General features: G+C 47.8%; 1 protein-coding gene across 2 annotated transcripts in view; it reads left to right on the top strand.

Annotated features, from left to right (window-relative positions):
* FAM219A (family with sequence similarity 219 member A) overlaps nt 1–25,570 on the top strand; it is a 518,113-nt gene that overhangs the window by 310,206 nt on the left and 182,337 nt on the right. For both annotated transcript variants that reach the window (XM_078674704.1, XM_078674702.1), the window contains exon 2: nt 716–815. In XM_078674704.1, the coding sequence (XP_078530830.1) occupies nt 716–815 (100 nt within the window). The remainder of the gene's footprint in view (nt 1–715; nt 816–25,570) is intronic.

Here is a 25,570-nt window from a genome sequence, read left to right on the forward strand (position 1 = left end):
TAACCCAGCCTTGGAGCATGCAAATGAACTATGCCACACAGGAGCTTTAGTCAAATACTTCTTTATTCCTTAACAAACGCATACACTGTGCATTATCTCATTCTCAACATAAACCCCACCCTAACACCTCGCAGATCACGTCTTTCATCTCCAATGTCTATTCAGAAACACAAGGGTCTTACACACACTGCCTGGTTCTAAACATATAGCATCAGATGTGCTCATAAAGGCAGCACTGCCTTTTTGACAGCTTGCAGAGGACTATCTATGGAGCCATTTTAATTCATGTAAAACTAGTGGGCTTCAGCCGCAGGTGATAGTCCCTGCTCGTCACTCTTTAAAGTATTTTGAAACTGAAAGTAAATGCCTGGGAGTGTCAGCCTCGGCTGCAGCCTGTCCACTATTTTTACATACATTGTAGAGGCTGGGGGGATAGGTCTTGGGGCAGCCTGTAGGCTGTGTTTTAAACAGGAAAGTATGTGTCTAGTCCAATAGCATCCATGAAACTGTGTCCAATGGTCATATTGTTAACGTGAAAAATAAAGTCCCGGGGTAGTCCCCACATTCACGTACAAAAGATGTGATGTGCTTTCATACCTTTTCCTGCATATTTGATTTATTACTTTAAAAAGAAAAAAAAACAGTCCAGTGGCAGCCGTGCAAAGGAAGTTCATTTCTTTACCTATTGCTCACAATTGTCTCTTTGTGTTTGCAGGATCCTGCTGCTGCCGCCATCGCTGACGGAGACTGCGACACAAGAGAGGGTGAGACCGTAGCCATGAATTATAAACCATCGCCTCTTCAGGTGAAGTTAGGTAAGGGTCTGTGGTATAAATTGGCACCATCCAGAAAATACTGTGCTGTCAAGAGACATCCTGAACGCCAAGTAATTGACAGTATTACCTCTCTGAGGAGAGCGATTGGGATCGCTGATTATATTCTGTTTCATATACTAGTGCCTCAAAGAAGCAGCTCATCCAGAGATTTTCAGAATCGAGAGAGTGAGACTGAGAGTGAGTGAGACTGAGAGTGAGTGAGACTGAGAGTGAGTGAGACTGAGAGTGAGTGAGACTGAGAGTGAGTGAGACTGAGAGTGAGTGAGTGAGAGTGAGTGAGTGAGACTGAGAGTGAGTGAGTGAGTGTGAGTGAGTGAGTGAGTGAGAGAGAGAGAGAGAGAGTGAGTGAGAGTGAGTGAGTGAGTGAGAGTGAGAGTCACCCCCCCCCCTAGCTTTTGGTCAGTCCTTTTGAAATTTGACAGTTTGCCACTGCCTGGATGGGCTGTCTATCCATCTATCGTGCAGGCTATTGCATTTTATCGATTGTTACCTTGTCACCGGTGTGTTCCTATTACATTGTGGTGATGGGCATAAAGTAGTTCTTCTGTTAAACTGCACATGTGACATGATGAGTAGCTTGTAATTGTCAACCAGTTTGTGTTCTTCGCTATATTACTTTGCTGATACACCAGCATTTTAATTTCTGACTTGTGGCTTGTTTTGCTTAGGAAGTGTGTGATGATTGGATGCTTTGGCCTGTCCTAAAGTGTTCTTCCTAAATCTCATTTGCACATATATTTTTTTAGTTTCTGTTGTGATAACATATTGGATTTGCATTCTTATTTGTTTACAAAGTAATATGTGTGCACATAGACATCTTTAAAGATGCAAATAAAATACAGGCCGTCTGTCAAAAGTAACTACTAGTCAATATTTTGCTGGTTATGCATTTAAGGTTCACTACTTACAAATCAAGCAACATTGTCTGACTCTTTTTCATAACACTCGTCTTTTGAGAATACAGCATACCTCTGGCTTACTTCCAACTTCTATATTACAAGGTTAGTTAATTGTGCTATTTCTTTCACAGACAGCTGGGGCTACATACACAAAGTCCCCCAACTATTACTTAACACTTATTCAGTTTGAGGTTTGATGCCAAGAATCTAACCATCACATGCACAAGCTACGCAATGTATGTAGTATTTAATGGTTGTCCTCTGAGATCCTTATTTATACTTTATGGGGTCGTTTCATTTTAGCATGTTCTTGTGAGACCAAACCCAGCATTAGTTGAAATTTTTGTGTTATTATCATGGTTATTCTGTAATATTTATTTAATTGTGTTTTCATTGATGTACGGTATGTTTGTTATTTACTTTTTTTGACATCTTAGATTTACTTTTAGTAGGTTTATATTAGGATTTCTGAAATAGTGGAGCATGATGGCTTGACGCCTGGCAGTCAAGAATTCTAGACAATGTTAATACTTTATAGCCAAGAACTAGTTGCTGACGTGCACTGAAGCACAACAGATACATATTGTGACTCAGTCGGACTTCTGTTTATCCTTTGGAAGCAGAGGACATAGATCACAAAGAGGACATCCTGGCTAGAAGTGAGTCAGTTCCTTGAAGATAGTTGGAAATAAATAAGATTGAAGGGACACTTCCATTCTGCTTAAATATGTATAGAAAGTCCTATATCAAAATGTCATCCAGTGGGTTAGAAAGGACAAATATCTGGAATGGTTTTAGGTCAGGCCGCAAACACAAATAGAAATGCAAAATGAGCTGTATAGCTATGTAAGAAAGACCTGCACACCTCTAAGTGTAAAAAACACGCTTAGAAGTGCTGTGTCTTCACATTTGTGTCTGGACAGTTCTTACAAATTCTAAAAGATCTATTGTTGAAATAAAGGTGAGCAGCACCAAGGTAATGTCCTACCTGACACTAGAAACCCTACGCTTATTCCATCTGATGCTTTCTGCCTGGATGTAGATCCCTTGCATGGTTGATCTTTGGCGAAGGGTGTAATTATGTCGAGGAGATTCATTTAAAAGGGCAGTTTGAACTCCAGGTGTTTTCTGTCCATCACCATGCAGAGCACTTATGCAGCTACTCAAACCATTAAGAGGTCCTCGACAATCCTGTTCCTTTAGGGCATGGCAGATCTAGCTCTCTGAAATCCTATGTTTTTTCATATGCAACAGAAGCTTCACGTCTAGTAGTCCACGCTGTCACAATTTTGGGTTGTTTTCAGGACCAAAACAACATTTTTCAGTGAACTAGCCCTCAATAAAACTCACTTCGTGGGAACTGCAGTATGATCACGCCTAAGGTCAAGGAGACTAAACAGTGTTCCCTGGTGGATGCCCTTTAAATCCGATGGTTCTAAAGTTTTCATCCTGTGTTCGTACCATTTCCTGTGCTGTACAGGTTCGGTTTGTGGCTCGGTTTGTGGTGGTCAGGTAGGTATCCCTTCCTATGGGTCTCTCTTTTCTCCTGCGCGGTCTGCATCAATGCTTTCTTTCTATTCCTTTTTTTTCCCCTTTACTTTTATTATGAGCTGTTTCACAGGATTAATTTTCCTCCCTTCGCATTTGCATTTCTCTCAGCTCGCATCGCAACGTGTGATTACTTTTGTCCTTTGATTCGACCGCATTTTATTTGAGCACCTTTGAAAGCGGTGGCAAAATGTGTATTTTAGAAGTAAAGACACCTACAAGTGTGTCTTTGAATGTTTGTGCTTGATGATGAGCTTTCATCTGAGCCTGCTTTATATTCCACAGTTGAGTTCGCATTTTGATTCTGTGCTGAGGTTAATGCTCAACTATAGGTGTTTCTGGTTGAAGGACACTCCTCGCTGTGGGCTTGTTGCAGCAGAGAGATGAATATCAGACTTTGTGTGATTGAGGTTTCTTTAGAAGCTCTCTTATAATTGCAGCAACGTTTCTTATCGCAACGGATTGTGTATACTCGCCCACAGTCCACTCCTTCCCGGTAACATAGCTGAGCTTAACTTGTTCTGGCCCAACCGCGCTGCAGTTGCTGCCCCTAGGCACCTGTTTAGCGATTGACGTGTCCTTAATCCCACCCTGGTTAGAGTAAAGATTACCTACCCTGGGGAAGCTGGGTAATGAAGCAGAGACAACATTTTTTCCACTAGGCCTGGTCTGGAAATGGCAGGATAATTGTTGATGTCCTGATGGAATAGATACAAGGAGGTAAAAGCTTGGAAAAATAAAGCAGACGTGTTTTTGGTCACACATCGTGATGCTATCCAGCCCTCCCTAAGAGGCGAGTGTGGATTGGTTCTGGACATAACCACTGTTACCAAATTATGTTTCCCTAGATGTTTTATTAAACATCATCTTGACTGCTTTGCCAGAACAGGAATGTTGTAGGTCACCCAGGACATGAATTCGACCATCTCCCAAACAAGGGAGTAAACTGAATATGAAGGGTTCTGGAAGAAGGGAGTCCGGGTCCCAGAGACATCTACTGGCAAAGTTAACAATTACTTACCATGCTCCTCTGGATCAAATAATATTTAATACGTCGACAACTAAAGGGAAAGGGCAACTACACAAAGAAGTACGAGGGTGGAGGGTGTAAAATACTTAAAAATTATGAATCAATCTGAGCATTCTACAGAATCAAACATAGAAAATAGGGTATATTTAAGACAATCTGTGGAAATATATGTCCTCACTTACTCAGAGTGTAGCAGAAACGTGAAATCTTGCGCCAACAAAGCACGTGGTTTTTTATTCTTATTCTGGTGCAAATTTTGCTTTGACCCACACCTTTTTCACTATGCAGATTGCTATAAGTATTAACTCGAAAGTTACTACAAAAAGGGAAATCACATGCGACTTTGCAGTAGAGCTGGGTGAACCAGTGAAGGCTCGAGTCAAGTTCCAGCCAGATGTCTGACTCTAACTCAATTGGAAGCCCTCGTGGAACACCGACTTAAAAACAATCTGAGCTTGTCTGAGGCATGTGACTTCTGCCGTCCACTCTCTTATTTCAGTCATCAAGGCCCAATATCCCTCCCTAGAGGATGAATTCCACAGCGTGAACCCAGGAAACCTGAGGTCAATCCTGGCGTCCATATTTGCCAAAATGCTAAGCCAATATTGAATTTCACTTTGTCTCCATTTTGTTTATCTGAAGTATACAAACAATGCCTGTATTAATCTCAGCCACAGGTAACTACTTGAGTTGCATGCCAGTCCATCTTTATTTTGCACACCATGCTATCCCATTGGACCCAGCCATATGCAGTCTCGACACTACTTCAATAGGAACAGTCCAGCCCAACCTGCTAGGCCAGGCCCTTCCTGCATTGAAACAGCAGCAACCTGAGATCAGTTTCGGGCTCATCAGTCTGGTATACCTTCGTTCTAGTGACAGTGTACACGGGACCCATGTCGGGGCATACCCGTTTCATTTAGGGCATCAAACTGAAGTATACAAAGAAGTGGTCGATGGAATGCTTGAATTAATCTCAGCCACTGGTTATCACTCGGGCTGCAGTCCAGTCCACCATTATTTTGCACACCAAGTCACCTCCGTTTGGACCATGCATATTAGCCTTGACCCTTCTCAATAGGGAACAGTCGAGCACGAACTTGCAGGCCAGGTTCTGCCTGAAAAGGAATACATAGGGCTTTGAACTTCCAAGCTCCTGTACTCCAGCACCACTGGCTTTCATGAGTGCTGCAGCATCACTGTACAGTTTAGCCCTGGCCCCTTTAGACCACAGCCCTTAACTGTAGATGTCAGAAGTCAATCCCTCCACCCTTTTCCAAATGGTCAAAGGGGGAGTAACATCAACAAAGCAGCCCTGACCCCACTCCAACATGTGAACAGATGCAAAAGAGTGTGGTAAAGCATGAGGCTGCCAAGGCAAGGAGGCAAGTGAGCAAAATAGCCTGGCAGATAAATGTGACGGAGATGCCTTAAAAATAGCTGCAAACAGAACAGGTGACGGTCAAAGGGGCAAAATTAAAGCACTATTGGCTTGACTTCTGGTAATCTCACCATGAAATTTAAAAACATATCTATTCATAGATTTCTATGATCCCATTCATAAATAATTCATGTCAAGTTCCCACTGGTTTAAAACTGATAGACTCCATGCCAGATATCACATGTTGTTATGATTACTCTTTCTTTTGGTTGCACATTGAGCCCTCAAGTATACGTCTTTTTGTGATGCAGTCGTAATGAATCTGACCCTCAAGTGGTTCATAAAGCATCTTTTACTGCTGACCTATATAAATGGCGGTAATTAAATCCAATGTGGTATTATCCCTCACAGAGTCGTTAATGTTAGCCTTTGGGCGATTCAAACACCATACACTATGATGTCCCAGTCCTCGCGTAAGACATTATCGTCAGCTCCATTGCTCTCCGAACACAAAGGCAGAACTGGTAGAGTGCCAGGCACCCCTGCTCTCACTGTTGCCTTAGTGTTTTTTCGTGTGCAGGACTCGTGATCCGCGTTGATGGTACAAGGAGTGAGGTGGTGACATCTGCTCTTTAGCCATCGGGTATTCTTGGGTTCGAAATCCTGCTGCTTCCATTCTTACCCCAATAAGACCAAATATCTTTATTCTGTACCCCATATTGTGATAGATCCACAAATTCATTAAACAAAGGAGTAGCTGTCTGATTTCTTTTTTAGTTTTTGCACATGTATGGTTCATATGGAAACGAAATTGTGCAAAGTATTTTTGTAAACCTGTAACCTCTTCCCAGCGATCACGTGAGTCCCTTGAATCAGGGTGAGGAGATTGGACACCTTTTAGGGGTGTGCGTGGGATCCCCGTCTGCTTTCTTTGCGGACCACAGTGCTGCCCACTTGCCACCTCACGGTACCTAGACGGAATCTGTTTTCACCTGGTCCACCATGGCCTACTGGTAGATATCTCACCATGCCTGCAAACCTTGCAACTACAATAACTGCGAAGAACAATCTGTGTTCAATGGGAAAGTTCCAGTTCCACAACCCATTGCATCGAGGTCAAACATTTCCCCCTCCTCTGCAGAGCATTCGTTCAAACGAAGAAATGACCTGTTACCCTTCTTGCCCAACAAGGGAGCGTAGCTGTGAACTACTATCAATGTATTCCCCGTTCAGATCCGTGCTTCTAATTTAACGGTTCCTCCCCTGTTCTTGTGTTTGTGCCTCTGTGGTATTTTGGTCTCGCCATGTTTCGATTAGATTAAGCGTATCCTTCCGCTGCTAATTATTTGTCTTTTTACATGTTTCTAGAGCAGTGGTTCTAAATCCTTTGAATTCTGTGGACCCCCACTGAATCAATATTGGAAGCATAGGACCTCTGCCTATTAAATTTGTACTATTTGAACCTAAAAAAAAAGAACAAAAATACAAAACATGTGTATCGAATTTTCAATGGTTAAGTAATAGCTTTTCAAACTGTGATTTTATTTTTAGAAAGACGGAGTGATATACAAGACTCTAGCATATAACTTTGCCTTCTTTTCTCCTAATGGATGCTGTGCATAAAAGTGCTCAATTGAGGCCACCACTCTTACTCGGTTCTAATCACTGCATGTGTACTGCTCCCACGAATCAAGCAAAGGATGTCAACTTAATTTTAGCCTCCAATTTTGTATTCCTTCACATTTACAAACCAATGCAGATTTTTAAAATGTATATTTTTCTTCGTATATATACTTTATTAATCTGCTAATATTTCGTTTTCAAAACCAGTGTGGGGAGCTGGTTTTGCAGATCTCTGGTTAAGGACCACTGTTCTATAGCATCTCACTTGTATCTCTCTCTGGGATCGTGTCCTTTCTCTTGGTCTCCACTTTTGTAGCTCTTTCCCGAGCTGCCCTTGCACCCGCCCCTCCCTCTTTCCCTTGCCGCCCCTGCTGCTGTCGCCGCCACCTCACTCATCATCACTCTGTTTTCACTCTCCTCTCAGACAGAAACCTCATTACACCCTTTCTTACCCTTATGTCAGTATTGCTAGAAGTAGGTGAGGTGAGGTTGGCAGTTTATAGCTTCCTGTTGGAATGAAACCTCATAGTGATAATCTGGGGCTTTGACCATGTACTTCTTGCCCAAATAATAGCTTCTATTTCTAACCCAGGGGGTTGATAGTGCATGATTTCTTGCAGAAGTAGAACCGTGTAATGGTATCTCTGCGAGGCTGACAAATGATGGTTTACTGCTAGTGTGGAATTTGTATCAGTATCTCGGGGTTTGACAGTATATGGCATGTGTGAGGGAAACCCCCAATCGGATATAGGGACTATGAGTGATTGATCATAAAGCGATAAAGTATATTCAGTGTTCTGCATGACACATTGTGTGTAGTATCAAAAATCGACGGTGTATCCCTAGGCCTAAGTTACATTCTAGGCAGGCCTAGGTCTAAGTAACGCAGAAAACATGTCGATCGAGGCAATGACCTTAGGACACAATTCGTCGCCTTATGGGAACAAGCAATTACATTTCATGCTCATGATAAATAGTATATGGATCAACTAATAGCTGAAAGCATCTTGGGAATATCCTATTTTATGCTGCATGGCACGAGACGCTACAGAACTCCCGAGAGTTAGTCACATATCACCCAGTTGGTTTGCTGATTGGTTGAAAGCTGGAATACATCTGACCTCTTGGGCAAGAAATAATTGTTCCATATGATCACCTTGTGTAGAGTATGCTTACCTGGGTGATAAATCGAGCTCCAATTTTTGCTGTGAAACTCCATTTCTATTTCTTAGAATACGTCATCTAAATTAGGAAGGAATCTCTGTTCTCTTTCCAAGATGTTGCCTACTATTGTGTTCTGAAATCATGCTGCCACAAATCTCCTCATAGCTGGAAGGTAGTTGACTATACTGAAACACGTTTTATTTGCAGGAACACTATAGACTTGGGGCCATATGTATCAAAGGATACATTTGTGTTTCTCAAATAGCGATTTTTAGAGAATCGCTATTTGGGAATCGCAAAACGCTTCTGTATGTAGGATTTGCAAATAATTTTGTGAATCCTACATATTCCTTAATTGCGAATCGCAATTGCGATTCACAATTAAGGAATACCTCCCCATTCATTCCTATGGGCCCATAGGAATGAATGGGAAGACAATCTCAATTTGCGATTCTCAATTAGAGAATCGCAAATTGAGAATGCAGTTTCAAGGGTGCCAGGGTGTCAAAATGACACCCTGTTGCTCCCCTGAAATTTACATGGGTGCACGTGGCATACATACATGCCCTAAGGGCATGTATCTGCCCCACATGGCACTTTGGAAAATGCAAAAAAGTTCATTTTTCAGAGAAATCGCAAATTACCTCCAAATTGAAGTTGGTGGTAATTTGTGATTTCTTAAGGCGAAATTGCACTTTTTCTGTGCTTCATACATTGCATTTAAGGAATCGTAATTTGGGATTCCTTAAATGCAATCGCAAAATAGAGAATCGCTAATTTTGTGATTCTCTAACTTGCGAGGCCCTTTTGGGATGATACATCCCAAAAAGCCTTTTCCCGTTCGCAAACGGGCCGATTCTGAGAATCGGCCCGTTTGTGAACGGGAAAAGGGCTTAATACATATGCCCCTTGATAAAATAAAAATCTTGGTGATTTTCAATTGTTAATGTTAATCAAAATCTCTATGCCTATGTTAAAAGCCCTCTATTGCTCATCTCCACCATACTTGCTTATATAATCTATAAATTATGTCCTGGCAAGGCCTCTACCTTCCCAGGCAGGCACAGTGGTCCCACGTTTTCTGAACCCTCTGTTAGGTGCTTTCTCAGTCATCACCACCAAAGCATGGACCTCCCTGCTCCCTATGTTGCGTTCCACCACAGATCTTCTGACGTTTCTGCAATTTCAGAAAACATGTCTATTCCAGTCAGCCTAAGCTTAACCTTCCCTCCCAACACTCACTCTACACTATATTTTGTCATAGGAACTCAGAACCAGGTTATTTGCCTGCTTTGCAAAAACCCATGGAAAAGAATAATAAATAAATGTGCGAAATTGTATTTTGCACCAGAAAGCTTGGGTCGGTTTGCTCACCTCTCCGGATTGGCATTAATTTTCAACAATGATGCTGTATTGCTCACCTGCAAGGGCTCTGAAGTTGCAGAAAGGCAAGCACAGTGTTATACAAAAATCAGCAGTATACACAAACACACACACTGCATATACAGATTCCCTTTCACCACCATTGGTGTGTGTTCGTATAATTTGACAGTCTGCCTTGGTTAAGCTTGTTCATTTTCCAATTTAGAAGATTGGAATTGCTGCGCGTAGTACCATCTCCTTTAAGTTCTTGAAGAAAATTCTTTACACTGACAAAATCAGACTTTTCTATAGACGTGCACATACAGATATCCCTAGAATATTTATCTGAATTAGATTATTGAGGCTGAAGATTGGAGGCAGAGACGATGGGGCATGATACAGTACATGGTGAGTGTAGAGATGGCATCATTTGTTGACAGATTCCTATGGCCCTCATAGGACATAGTAAGATCTGGCATCCTGTGTTGGTGCCGTACTAATGTAATGGCAGCGTTCACAGAGGGAGTGCAAACCTGAGAGACTGAGGATGTTCCTTCGAAGCTGTAAATCCAATGCCAGAAGTCCCAAGGATTTGCTGCTTCACAAGGATTTGTAGTTGATCCCTGTATTAAAACGTGTGGGAACTGTTGCTGGTTTTATTGATGACCTTATTTGATAGAAACTACTAGCTGCAGATTCCTTCACATAGAAATATCCCAAAGTGTGAGACTGAATCCGGAAACTTTTTTGCCACCCCATCCCTGCGCGCTGGGGGCGTGGCGAAACAACGTGACTCCGCCCAGGCGTCGTCCGCGTACGTGACGTCCGCGAGGTCACATAAGACCCACCCCAGCGTGCCTACATCAGTTTTTTCCTTTTCCGCATGCAACACGGATCCGATCCTTGCTACGGGCCTGTTTGGGGCCCCTTTTTTCTCCCCATTGTCTCTTCTTTGGTGGAACAGAGTGCAAATGCTTTCGGGCTTCAAAACTTGTATGTCAATGGGTGTCTTACGTGGGTGATGGCCCCCACCTCATTTGTATGTGGTGTTTTGCAAGGATCACGGCACCGCTGACTGTGAGGCGTGCCAACAGTTGAAGCCGAAGTCACGGCGAGGGCGCCGGATGAAACTTCTCTCGGCGTGTCTCTCCAGGTCGACGTCCTCCCCTCGATCAGCTATGGAGGACGGCTTCAGATACGGCTGTCGTCCTCGCCCTTCTCCGATGTCACTTGAGCGTCGCTCCCCGGTGGGCAAGTGTCGCAGTTTGTCCCCGGGGGCTGGTTTCCGGCCAGCTGGGGGCGTGGGCTCTCTACGGGTGATGCGGCCCCGCGTGTCGTCCTATACACCGTTTCCCGGTGTTGGGGCGTCGAGAGTCCAGATGGAGACATACGCTGCAGCTTTGCAGGCCTCGCTGGCGTCTCCTCCTCCTTACCCCCTGGGGCGTCGGCGGATCCTTTGCCTTGCACGGGGCCCTCCGCGGCACCACCGGCGGCTTCGGCCCCGGCGCCAACTGGTTCGGATCCTCGCTTGGAGGATGTGGTGCTGTTGGAGTGCGGTTCCTCCGGGGCACCTCCTTCAGGCCACGGCATCTCTGCCTCGCCGCAAACTCCTGTGGGAGTCCCTGTGGTGTCGCGGGAGGTCGCTGAGGCTCGGGTCGCATCCCCGAGCCCCTCTCGGTCCTTTGTCAAGGTGGTCCTGTCTAAGGCCGAGGTGACGTCGCTACGGCGCTGTCTGCGGCTGTATCGTGCGGAGCCACAGGGGTTGGTGGACCCTCCTTCTTCCGCTCCAGGTCAAGGCTGGGTGGGGACCCCTCATCCCTCCCCGGGCCCCTCTCGTCCATCCCCAGAGGCGGCTGCCTCGTCGGAGGGCGAGTCGGAGGTGGAATCCTCCCTGACGCCACCCCATGGGTTGCCAGGCGACCTGCGCTACATTCTGTGCCGTGGCTGGCAGAGGGCTTCGTGTCACTCCCCACGTCCTCCTCGTTGCTCCACGCAGGCGGCTGCCTCGGCGGAGGTAGAGTCGGCATCGTTCCAGTGCCTCCCTGGAGCCAGTTTGGCTCTGGGTCCACTCCGGTCCACGGTGTGGTGTGACTTGGAGGGACCCTGTCCGGCGACGCCGGATGGTGTCGACATACTGCCTCAGGCAGCGGACTCTACGGCTCCGCGCATGAGTCGTGCTGCAGATTCGTCTTCAGACGCTTCTTCTCCGGAGGCAGGCTGTATACTGGTGTCATCCTCCCCGGAGATTGGTCGCCGTGTGGTACCTTTTTCACCGGCGTCCTTGAAGGGCGGCTCCCCGCCCTTTCTAAGGCAGAGGTGTTCGCCAGAGAAGCAGGAGGTCCCTCATTCTTCGGTTCCTTCTGACTTCCAGGTCTGGCCCTTGCCCGTCCCGCTTGGCTTCGGGGACGGCCGCCTTAGTTTGCAGCCGTCGCCCACAGAGGAGCTGGTTTCTCCACCGCGGGGCCCTACGGAGGCGGGTGCGGCCTTTACGCACGCAGGGTCCACTGCCGTGGGCATTCTGAGCATGGGTGACCCGGTTGTTCACTTTCCGGTGGACCATCTCTTGGAGGTTCTCCACCAGGGCTCTGGTGGAAGGGAGATCTTACTTCCCTTCGAGGGTTCGCTCCTTTCTACCCTGACGGCGGCTTGGAGGCGACCCGCCTCAGGGGATCCAGTGCCTCAGCACCTTCAGCACCGGCATCTTCCGGCGCCACGTGACCCGGTGTGCCTTTCCCTCCATCCCTCTGCTACCAGTCCGCTTTTGCGGACCACCTTTCCCTCCCTTCCGCCACTTTTGACTCCGTCGTCCCGGGAGACCCGCTGGCTGGACTCTTGGGGGCGCAACATGTTCACCTCAACCAGCGCTGCCCTACGGGTCCTTAACACCTTGTGTGTGTTGGCTAGGGCCTCCTCTTGTTTGTGGGACTCGGCTGAGTCTCTGGGATCATCAGCTTCCCAGGAGACGGTGGAGGTGGACTTACGGCATCATGCCGTGGATGGCCGTGAGCTAGCGGCATTTATTCTCAGCTCCGGACCTCTCGGAGGTACTGGGCCGGGCCATGGCTTTCTCAGTTGCCCTCCGTTGCCATGCTTGGCTTCGGGGTGGCGTGTTCCCTGAAAATATTCGGGAGTGGCTCATTGATCTTCCATTTGACGGTAGCCTGTTGTTCCATTCCCCAGCTGACTCCGCCATCCAATGGCTAATGCTAGGGCTCCGTCCTCCTCCTCCTTCTCCTCCTCCTCCTCCTCCACCTCCTCTGCCTTATCCTCCTCCTTATCCTCCTCCTTCTTCCCATCCGCAGTGACTGCTGAGTTGGGCTGGTTCTGGGCCTTCTTAGGCCACTTGTTTGGACTGTGGAGTGTGTTTTCTGACCATTGAGTCCTCCTTTGGGACTTTGGCATTGTTGGCTGCTGGACGGCTTTTTGTGCCTATGTGTGTGTCTTTTGCTGGAGTTATTGCGCAGGCTTGGCCCTAGATTAGGCCTTCTGCTTGCTTGGGCTGCTTGTCAAGCCTTCTGCGGGGGTGTTTTTCCCCGTGGCCCTTTTGTTTTTTTTTTCTCTGCTGCAGAAGTTCTTCCAAAGAGGGTTCCCATGCCTTGGAACTTAACGTACCCTATGTGGGGTAGTGTTAGCTGTTATATAGCTTGCACTCTGCTAGGGAGTTCTGGTTGCCGTCTGGTGCCGGTTCTCCATGGCATTCCTGTATGTTGCTTTGCTTCTGAGGACGTGCGTGCGGCACTTCGTAGTGGTGTGGCCGGGCATTTTCTCCCCTTTCTGCTCCTGTCCTGAGGGCTTGGGTGATTCGGAGTGCTCCCTTGTCAGGCGTAGACTGCCCGGTCTTTCTGGAGCCCCAGGCTGTTCTTCTTGCTTCTGGCAGCTTATGACTGTTGGCACTGTTCTGGCTGGCCTGTTGCCTTCCATCTGGAGGAGGCGTGCCTTCCTTTCCCTCATTTCCTTGGGCCCTCTGGGCTTCTTCTTCCTCCTCGTCCTGTCTTGGCATTGGATGGAAGCTCTGTTGCCTTGTGAGGGAGGGAGTGAGGTGCTTTGGCCTCTCTAGCCTTGCCCTTAGTTCTTCTACTGTGAGGGTACGGGTCTCTCCCGTCTTCGTCTTCTTCCTCCTACACCCTCTGGGGTCGGTGGTGTTCTCCTTGTGTGGGCTCCTCTTGCCTGGCGGGGATGAAGTTTTCACTTCTGGCCCGCAGACCTGGTCCCTTGTGGGACCTTCTGTTCTGTCCAGGCTGGTTGGGTCCTTTCGCAGACCCTCCTTCCCCGTGGGTATTGCTAGGGTATCTATTCTACGTGAAGGAATCTGTGGCTAGTAGTCTCTATCAGATGTACGAGTGAGTTACCTTCAGTAACGATGTATCTGGTAGAGACGATTCTAGCCGCAGATTCCTTCACGGCCCGCCCTTCCTCCCCGTTCTGCGAGGACCCTCGGGTTGGTCTTCAGTACTGGCCTCCCGGTGGGGGGCTGTTTCTCCTTTGAGTGCCTTCTTTGCTCTTGACGGGTGGCTCCGTCTGGTGGCGGTTCATTCCTCCTCTTGGTTCCTTGGAGGATAGAGTTACGATGCTCCTGTGCCCCGCTGCTCTGGCTACTCCAGGTTTGGGGGGGTTTGCCTTCCATCTCTGTCCTCCTCTTCCTTCCCTTCCTCTTGCTGCTGAGGGTCCTGACCCCTCTGCTAACCTCCGAATAGGGGTCATCTGGCCAGGCCTTGCTCTTGTTCCTTGGGGCGTGGTTGCCCTCTATGCTGGGGTGGCTGGGGTGGCTTGGAGGTTTGTGTTCCTGTCCGTCTTGGGACTGGCTCCCCTTCCTTGTTTCTGGATGTGGATTTTCTCCTCTTTCGCACACTGTTCCCATGCTCCCACAGTTTTTTGTCTGGTGGCTCCGCGTTGTGATGCGGAAAAGCTCTCCGAAGAAAACTGACGTAGGCATGCAAGGGTGGGTCTTATTTGACCTCGCTGACGTCACGTACGCGGACGATGCCTGGGCGGAGTCGCGTGGTGTCACCCCACCCCTGGCGCGCAGGGATGCTGTGGCAAAAAAGTTTCCGGATCCAGTCTCACGCCTGGGGATAATTCTACGTGAAGGAATCTGCGGCTAGAATCGTCTCTACCAGATACATCGTTACCGAAGGTAAGTACCTCGTACATTAGTGTTCATATATCTGTGACATCCCTGAGAGTGAGGTTGCACCTTCGTCTTCTCTGTGCTGTCACTACTGATGTGGCCATCTCTCCCAGTTTGGTGGCTTTTTGCTGAGTAACTTTCTCTCTAATTTTCCCTTTAAAAAAAAAAAATATATATCTTTATTTATCCTTTTTTTGATTAAGATACAGATCATTTTTGGATCAACATTCTAACATCAGCCAAACCAGTCACGTCTATTATAACACGTATATTATAATATTGTAAAAGCATTGTTAATGACATCCTATGGAATATATACCTATTGAATACTTCACTACTCGACATGTATAATTTCTGCCTATAAATGTATGGACTTTTGTTGTTTCGGGGCTCCCTATGCTTTATCGCTCAAGAGAGTCTTACCTTCCTTGTATTTTACTTTGTTATCTCCTATTCTGAGTGTGTGTGCCTGTGCCAGTCTAGGGTCTGGGATGTAGCCCAGAGGGCCTGATCCTCAGCCGCGTTGTCATCCATTCGGACTTCTCTCAGACAGGATTCTTCCGCGAGTGTCCACTCTAATATATCTTTGATCACTGCCTTTTCAGTGGGTCCTCTAGGTTGAATCCAGTGTATTCCTAGTTAGTGTTTCAATAAAAGTATCCCTAGCCTTGAAAATCTGTATTGCATTTTACATGTTTGGGCTTGTGGATAATACCCAAGAGGAGCGTAATACTTGTTATTTTACACAACTTTGCCATCACATTGTCCCAGCATACTAATAATGATCGACAGGTCCATGTCAGATACAAAAAAAAAGTCTCAATCTCCCAGTATTTATGGAATCATGGGATCTTTCTAGTGATATATTTTTACGTTTCTGCCGTGTCCGGTGCGTAATGTTCATAAAGGTGACATTTTGAAGTTTAAACCTTGTGGTACTCAACACCACCCTCACATGTGCACTTGTTGTTTTCCATTCACCACCTGAGAGTGGTTCCCAGATGTGTTTTCCCAGTATTGCCTTCCTGTTAGGTGTCTTTGCTTCCTGTCCTGTTTCAAAGTCCGTTATAATGGAGAGACCACACCTAAGAAAATTAGAGTAAGACACTCATCTGCCAGCATCAGTAATTTTTTGGGTGTGTAGAGAATTTATGCATATTTCCATCTTAGCAACTTATTGTATCAGAGGAGCTGGCTTGGTTTCACCCTAATTATTTCTTGTGCTTCTGCCACGTTAATAACGATATCAGTCAAGTGAAGTTCTCTCAGGGTATCACCCTCTCTTCATTGAACTAATCTATTATTCTAATTTGGACTTGACATTTTATTTTGCTGTTTTCCTTGATTTTAAAATGGCTGATACTTCTTGAACTGGACACACCTTTCTCTGGTGAATTGCCTGCTGTTTCTGCCATAGCGGTTAGGAGCTGAGTAAAGTTTCACTGAAACTTCTGTTGAAACTAAACTAGAGTGTGTTAGTTCAGTTGGTAAGGGTCTCCCCTGCTCAAATAAATAATCCACCTTTAAATCATAGTCCTATGGGTGGCACTATCCTTCAAGGTAGCAACCTTTCTAACAGCGATGTCTTATTCATTCATAAAATCCATCAACTTTGGGTAAATGTATTTGCATGAATCTGGGCCTCACTTCCAGATGTTCATAACAACTAAGTTTAGTTCCACTGGAACCTCGCTGTGCCTGCCCTACAGAAAGCATGTCCCCATCACCGTTGCAACAGAAGCCCTTCAGAACCCATGAACGTTGTAGTGACCACCTCAGGGCCTACCCTCTTTGGCTTGGGTCCCACTGGGAGCTTTGATACTACTGTGGCCTTTCCACCAGTTTTCTGGCAACACGAACAGGAGTTATTCAGCTTCTTTTGCTTGGAATTATACTGCTCCAGTCTCTTGTTTTCTCTTTTAACTAATAACAAGAGCGCACGTATCAAGTGGTTAGTCTCTGACAAATCTGATAATTGCTGTCTGAGTAGTGCTGAAGACTCCTTTTCTTTTATTTGCAGCAATGAAAAGATCATTTATTGCTTGAAAATCTTTTAATTCCATTCATTTTTATAGGTGAACGTGCGCTTTACAAATACGCGTATGTTGTATTATATATCTGAAAGAGACTATTAGTTATAGATTCCTTACCTTAGATGTACCCCCGGGTGTCAGTCTGGATCCGGAGAAATGTTTTTGTAGCAGTACCCCTGTGCGTCGGTAGGTGCCGTCGGTCGACTCCACAGCCGGAGTCGACATCGTGATCGCTAGGATAATGTCGCTGCATCTACTTAAACTCCGCCTTCGCGCGCTGACGTCAGCTCTTTCTTTTTCCCGCGCCAGCCAGTGCAGATCCGGAGAGAGCTGTACCCCTTGTCACTTTTTGACTAAATCTTCTTTGACTTTTGTTGACTTCTTTTCGAGTCGTGTTGACTCCTGGTGCATGTAGGGATGTCACCCCGGACCAGCTTCAAGGCTTGTGATGCCTGTCTCAAGCTGATGTCGGTAACAGACCATCACCTCTTGTGCTTCTGGTGTCTTGAGCGCGACCATGACCCAAAGTCATGCTCCAACTGTCAGACCAAGAACCCTTTGCGGGAGTGGGCCGAAATCTTCTGGAGGCACGGCGGTCTGCTCCGCGCCGCTCGAGGTCCCGATCGTCCTGTGGCTCCGCCTGAGGAGCCTACTGGGTCCGTTCCGAGCTTTCCTCCTTTTCTGACTGCCGGAGCGACCCCGACCCAACTTTGTAGTTTTTACGAAGCCCTTCATTCAATCTTTGGGCAGCCCGACTCTGCTGGCGCGCCTTCGGGCCCGCAGACTCGGCTGGGTGTTCAAGGCCTTCGATGCCGGCCGTTCCGGCCCTGGTACCGCAGGGCCCCCAGGGATCCAGGCCTGGATCCGGATCGGCGCTGGTCGACCTTACGACATCACCTCCAGCGTGGAATCCACTGACCACACCTCCCCCCTCTCCGACGCCGGTTGGGTGCTCAGCCGACCCCGGCCTCTATCCTGACATGAACATAGACCCGGACCGACACCGGATTCAGCGCTGACCGATACTTTTGTACCAGCGTTCTATCCTGGCGTTCCCTTTCCCCGTGAGTGGCAGCCAAAGGAGGACTGGGAGGGGTCTGTTGACCCTTTAGCCAACCAGTTGAGTGAACCGGACTGGAGAGAGGAGTTGGGTGATGCCAGTGGTCTGGCAACCTCACAAGACCCTGGTATGCTTTCTCCCCCTTGGGTGGCTATGGAGGAGGGAGCCTCATAGGCAGTGGTTTTGCATAGGGCGGCTAAGGCCTTAAACCTTGAGCTTCCTACGGTGGCAGTCAGAACCAACTTCCTGACCAAGGTGCTGCAACCGGCAGCGCCCTGTTCGGAGCCCCTGCTGCCATTCAATGAGTCCCTTATTGACATCCTTCTGGGCACCTGGTCCAAGCCCAGCACAGGGGCTCCTGTGGATGAGATGATTGCCAGATGCCACTGCCCGGCCCCTGGTGACCCACTTTTCCTCTCCTAACACACTACCCCTGAGAGCTTGCTGGTCCAAGCCTCTACTTCTAAGGGCGCATTCCCTACTACTCTCCCTGATAGGGAATCCAAGAAGCTGGATCATCTTGGGAAGACAATGTTTTCTTCCGCCAGCTTGGGACTGCGGTCAGGGAACACCGCATGTCTTTTGGGCCATCATTTCCACTCTGTGTGAGACACGGTTGCGCAGGTGCTGCCACAGTGTCCGGAGGAGGCCCGGGACACTCTCTCTGGTGCAGTCGTGAGGGCAGTGATGAAGCGAAGTTTGCCATTAGGTGTGGGCTGGACACCGCTGACTCGCTAGGCAGAACAATTTCAACGTCGGTAGACCTGTGGCGCTACGCCTGGCTGTGGTCTACTGGCTTTTCATGTGATGTCCAATTGACCCTTTTGGACATGCCCTTTGATGGTCGTTGCTTGTTTGGCAACAAAGCGGACAACGCACTCGACCGCTTTAAGGATTCCAGGCCCACGGCCAGATCCTTGGGCCGCGCTACCACTTCTCGCCCGCGCTGTCTGCTTTTCGCCCCTTTCTTGGCTACAGAAGGGGTACTACACCATGTTCCGCCCAGAGCCACAGGCCTGCGAAAACTGTTCAGGCTCTGCATGGCCGGGGATGTTGGACCCAGCGTCTTGGGTCAGGGGCCAGCGGGCGGGACAGTTCACCAGTGTCCCCTCTGCGGCAGCCACCAAACTCACCTAGTTCGACTCTCCAGGGCCAAGTGTTGCCAGTGGGTGGCAGGATTCGCCATCACCTCCCCCATTGGCAGAATATCACGTTGGGTAGGTGGGTTTTGCAGATAGTCCGAAGGTGCTACTCCCTCCCCTTCAAGACTAACCCTCCATCCATGCCACCTACACTCCATCGCATGTCGAAGGACCACTTGGCCCTTCTCCGTCAGGAAATCACGGCTCTCAAGGCCCAGGGAGCCATAAAGCGCGTCCCTGTGCCATAAGTAGGTTGTGGTTGCTACTCCCACAATTTCCTGGTACCCAAGAAGGACAAAGGCCTGCGTCCAGTCTTAGATCTCAGGGATGTCAACCACTTCCTCTGGAAGGAGAAGTTAAAGATGTTGACATTTACTCCGTTTCTGTCTGCTCTCGGCCCTAGAGACTGGATGGTAGCATTGGACTTGCAGGATGCCTATTTCCACATCCCGGTCCTGCTGGCCCACAGACGTTACCCTCGGTTCACGGTAGGCCACAAGCATTTTCAATTAACTGTGCTCCCCTTTGGCCTTACTAGCGCCCCTCGGGTGTTCACGAAAGTGATGGCGCTGGTTGTCGCACATCAGCATACATCAGGGGTTCCAGTCTTCTCCTATCTCGACAACTGGCTCTTGAAGGCAGGATCTCCCCAGGCTGCCGTCTCCCACCTCCAGACTACGGCGGCCCTCCTGCATTCGCTGGTGTTCACAATCAATGTGCCGAAGTCCCACCTGACTCCCTCCCAGATGCTCCTTTTCATCGGATCGGTTCTGGATGCAACACAGTTTCGGGCCTATCCTCCCAAACAGCGAGTCCGGGATATTCGGGCTATGATTCTGATCTTTCAGCTTCTATGCCGGGTTTTGGTCAGAATGACCTTGAGGCTGCTGGGCCTCATGGAATGCCTGCATCCTGCTGGTGGATCATGCCAGGTCTCATGTGCGAACTCTACACTGGGACCTGAAGTTCCAATGGGCACGGCATGAGGGGAATCTTTCCGTTTGCATCCAGATCTTGGAGGGCACTGCACACCAATTGCAGTGGTGGCTAACAAATCACAATTGGGTCAACGGCAGATCCCTCTCCCTTCCTAAACCAAAGTTCTCCGTGGTGACGGATGCATCACTTCTGGGGTGGCGCGGCCACTTGGGAGAGGCGTAGATCAGAGGCCTCTGGTCTCCGGCGGAGTCTGGGCCCCACATCAACCTTCTGGAGCTTCGGGCGGTCGTTCTTGCACTGAAGACATTCCTTCCCTCCAGGGAAGAGTAGATCAGGTGTTCATGGACAGCACCACAGCCATGTGATACTTCAACAAACAGGGCGGGGTGGGGTCGTGGATCCTATGTCAGGAGGCTCCCCACCTTTGGACATGGCTGGAACATCTGGGCATATCCCTGGTGGTACAACACCTGGCAGGTTCACTGAACGCCAGGGCGGACGAGCTCAGCCGTAGGTGCATGATGGATCACAAAGGTGTCATTCAGCAGTGGGGAGAGCCCTGGTTAGATCTATTCGCCACCGAGGAGAACACGCAATGTCAGCAGATCTGCTTTGGAATTTCCAAGGCGGCACTCACTCAGCGACTCTTTTCGTCATGAGTGGAGTTGCGGTCTTCTATACGCCTATACCACTTCTGCCCTGAGTGCAGAAGAAGATCTAGCGCAACCGGACCCAAGTCAGGATCGATGGCCACGTGCAAGAGCTCGGGATACCAGACTCTTCATGCCCAATCCAGAGCCACAAGAATCAGAATACCTCTTTAGGAGGATCTTCTGTCGCAGAAACAGAGGACGGTTCTCCACCAAAACCTGTCCAACCTCCACCTCCTTGCATGGAGATTGAGCGGCGGCAGTTGACCGCTTTCGACCTACCTCCCGAAGTCTGTAATGTTATCTTGGCAGCCAGGCGTCCCTCCACCAAAAAGGCATACTCCTGTAGATGGAACAAATTTGTGGTATGGTGCACAGCAAAGCCTACGATCCCCTTTCTGCTCCTCTTTTTGATGTTCTTTTGTTCCTCCTTTCCTTGGCCCATCAGGGCTCTGCTCTAGGCACCCTTAAGGGCTATCAATCAGCCATTTTGGCCTTTCTTCTGCTTCCTGATCAGCCTTCTCTTTTCAAGTCCTCAAGTCCCCTAATGTAAATAGAGTTCTTAAGGGCATTACTAACCTCTTTCCTCCTATTCCTTTCGTAATGTCCCAGAGCGACTTGAATCTGGTCTTGACTTACCTTATGTGCGCTCCTTCCGAGCCACTACATAATTGTTCTCTCAGACTCTCGACCTTAACAACTGCTTTTCTGGTTCTCATTACCTCTACTCGCAGGATGAGTGAGCTTCTAAGCCTCCTTTCCTTGCTGTTCATCTGGACAAGGTTGTCCTTCGAACTCAACCTTCTTTTCTCCCCAAAGTGGTTACCTCTTTCCACATTGGACAGACCATCACTTTACCCACCTTCTTCTCGCCCCGCATCCTTCAAAGGAGGAAGAAGATACTCCACCGTCTGGATCCAAAACATGTGCTATTTTCTATCCCGATCGCCGAAACAATCCCGGGTGGATGACCAGCTCTTTGTTGGCTGTTTGGGCACCAAGAAAGGTCGGGCTGTACAAAAACGTACTATCTCTCAGTGGGTCATTTTTTGCATCAAAATGTGTTAGTCCTTGGCAATGAAGGAACCTCTAGTGGAACTGCATGCCCATTCTACCAGGGCAACGGCAGGCACTGCTGCTTCGGGACGTGGAGCCCCCTTTGGTGACATCTGTCAGGCAGCCACGTGGGCATACCTGCACACGTTTACAAAACACTACTGCCTAGACAGCCAAGTCCGAATGGACGGCTTCTTCGGCCGTTCAGTTCTCCTGGACTTTCTGGTGTGAACTTAGTTCTCAGACCCACCTTTGGGGTTGGTATTGCTGGTGTATCTATTCTAAGGTAAGGAATCTATAACTAATAGACTCTTTCAGATGAACAAGTTACTTACCTTTTGGTAAAGATATATCTGTAAGAGGCATATATTAGTTATAGATTCCTTACCGCCCCAGCCATCCTCCCCGTTCTGAGAACTGACTTCTAGGGTAGGGGACTCCCTTTCAGGGCACTAGTTTTGTGCACCAGTGGTCAGTGTCTTGCATGGCTCTGTGCTTCTGCCGTGGAAGGTAGTGTAAAGAACTGACAGCGCGTGACGACGGTGTCTAAGTAGATACCGTGATGTCATACCGGCTATCACGACGCTGCGGACCAACGCAGAGTCGACCAACGCCCCCTACTGACATGCAGGGGTACTGCTACGAAAACATTTCTCCGGATCCAGTCTGACACCTGGGGGTAATTCTAAGGTAAGGAATCTATAACTACTATATGTCGCTTACAGATATATCGTTACCGAAAGTAATTAACTTGTTTGTTATTTCACCCACTCATTCCAGTTCCTCTGCACATAGACTACATCCCTCTTCTTGGCACCTTTAAAACTAGCTATGTATTAAACTGAGCACAAACCAAACATCCTAATTGCAGCCTCTTTCATTTTATCATAGTCCAGTTGTTCACTCTCTTCTAACTGGCCCTCTTTGGTGCATGTTGGGATGTGTTATGCCTTCTTATGTGACATGCTTTCTATTGTTGGTATTGCCTGTTGCCCGCCACCAGAGGTATCGTAGCCGGCCTTCATGTACAAAGCACCACGTACCGACCCAACAATAGGGATAATTTTCCCTACAGGGACCTAGACTGCATTAAAAACCTTCCTGGTTCCAGAGGCGGCTGGCAGGTACATATATTGGTGAGGCGGGCAAATGTGTGGTGGGTGGGTGGTTGCATGCAGGCAAGGTGAGTGGCTGCGTATCAACAAATAAAAAGTCACTTACCTTGCTTGCTGCACGTCCGACGTCTTCTTCACTCCGGTCCCTCGACTCTGAGTGCTCCTGCTCCTGCTTCAGCCAATTCCTTTTGCTCATCCTGATGCTACTCTCATGCTGGTGACCAGCATGAGAGTAGTGCCAGAATTGAATGGATCGGGCTGGCTGAATGCGCCTTCAAGCCCTGGAGGTCTGTGCGTGGTATGGAGAGCTTCAAAGTGCACTTTGGCCGGCGCAAGAGAGACAACCAAACTGACATGCGTACTTTGGAGTGCCCAGCTAGCTCCTCCAGGACTCTATGTTGCCAGTTGGCAGCAGTGGAGGACGTACCCCCATTTATCCCAGCTGAAGGCTGACTGGTGGCTGTGCCTTGCGGCGTGAAATATAAAATGGCAATGATATAATTTAATTGCCTTTTTTTCATGTCTAGCACAGCTGCAGTGGGCGGGGGTGCGACACTCCCCGGCCCTCATGCAGAAAACACTGTTGCTTTATTCCTCTTCCGGCACCATTTGTGTCTAGTACCCCCATGCCCAGGACTAGGGGATCCATGGCAGATGGTGTTGTAGCTTTGTAGTGAGTAGTAGATGCTGTGAGAACATTTGATGTTTTGATGTTAATTGCGTGTTCTGGGTTTGTTGGGTGAAGCCAGACGTCTATCCAAGGTGCTTTCATGGTACATTGGTTATTTTGCACATTACCCGGCCGGTTTGAATGTGGAGGTTAGCTGGAAATGTTGGAGGGTGTTGCAGAAGCCGGATATCCATCTGCTGGCTTGTCTGGACTCTTTTAGATGGTGTTGAGAGCTCTGTACCCCTGTGCGGCAAATGCAGTCAGATTCCTGTGAGCGTCTCCACTCTCACGAATAATCAGGAAAGGTTATTCGCAGATCAGGATATATGAATCTCGCCACAAGCAAGTGCCTTTGCACGGATAAATATTTATGTTGCGATGATTAAGAATTCAATGTTACTTCCATGTTTCGCTTGAATGCTGTACATAAAAGCGGTGCATAAAATATTCAGTTATGCACCAAGAAGCTTTTTAAATTGAGCAATTTCATGGCATAGAGCGTTTGTAAATAAGGACGTGGTATATGCACCTCCATGGCTGAGGAAAGGCAGAAGAGGTATTACATTTTTAATCTCTGTCCAGGGACAGCAGGACAGGCTTCCCACAATGCTCCGGGGGTTGAAGATTCTAATCCGGGTTTAGGTTTAGGTTTAAATGCACTATAAATAGGTTGCCATTTTGATTATAATGTGTGAAATGTTGGTTTGCAATAAATGTGCTGTCCCAGCGCAAGGTGATGTATAGCCTGTCAATGAGGTGGATATGGTAAATTAGTGTTGGAGAGATGGTGTTTCCCCTATCAGGCCCCGATTATGAGTTCCACTGTACGGGTTGGGTGCTAACTCTGCAGGGCCAGATGTAAGACCCTAAATTGCATGTGCAAACAGGGCCATGTACAATTCCTAAATAGCGAGTCGCAATTTATTTGTGACTCGCTATTTAGGAATTGCGAGTCGCTATTAGGAAGGGGCGATCCCTTCCTATTAGCGTCCACAAAGCAATGTATGAATGTTTTGTGACCGCAATTGTGGTAAAAAAACACTCGCAAATTACCATATTACAGATTTTTTTTTTTTTAAATGCACCCAGTTTCCCTTTAAGGAAAACGGGCTGCATTTTGAAAAAAACCTGCTTTATTTAAAAGTAGTCCCAAACATGCTAAGCCCAGCAGGCCACCATCCCTGGGAGGGCTTGTCATTCCCAATGGGCTCACAAATTGCGAGAGGCTCATTAATATTAATTTGCGACCCCATTGGGAATTGCAAACAGTGTTAAACACATTGTTGAACAAGCGAGTCGCAATTTGTGAGGTGCTACTTAGCAGGTTGTACATCCGGCCCTAAGTTACTAATACTGCTATATATTAACCCCCCGCACTCCACCGAATGGGAAATAACTGTGCATACACAGAAGAGTAAAAGCAGTGAATTTCCTATTTCAAGGGGTTCAATGCACACATTTACCACCTGCTGTCAGGTAGTAAATGTGTTGTGGGAATCTGTGTGAGGTGTGGGCGAATAGAGAGGATGGGGAGTGTAGGCAGGGCAGTGTATGGCATACTACAGAGAACGGTTGTGTAGGGCTTGGTTCCGAAGCCTGGCTGCAGTTGCAGCAGAAGCCAGGCGTGATTTTACCAGCAGGATTTTCCATCCAGTAAAACTGAGTCCGGTGTTCCGACACCCAGTAAATCACAGTGTGGGAATTCTGGACCCCTTACATTTGTGTGGACCGGAATTTCATACAGGAAGTCCACTCTACACAGGTAATAATCGGGGCCTTAGTGTATGTTTACTTTTTCATCTGGTTTGGTCTTAGGCTTCACATTAAGTTCGTCGATGATAAAACTCAAATGGTGTGACTGAGCTGACACTTTCATGAAATAACATGGCCCGAACCTTACCAGAGGCCGTCTCTAGCTTCCTCGTAGTACGAGG

The sequence above is a fragment of the Lissotriton helveticus genome, chromosome 2_1, assembly GCF_964261635.1.
Source record: "Lissotriton helveticus chromosome 2_1, aLisHel1.1, whole genome shotgun sequence".
Lineage (NCBI taxonomy): Eukaryota > Metazoa > Chordata > Amphibia > Caudata > Salamandridae > Lissotriton > Lissotriton helveticus.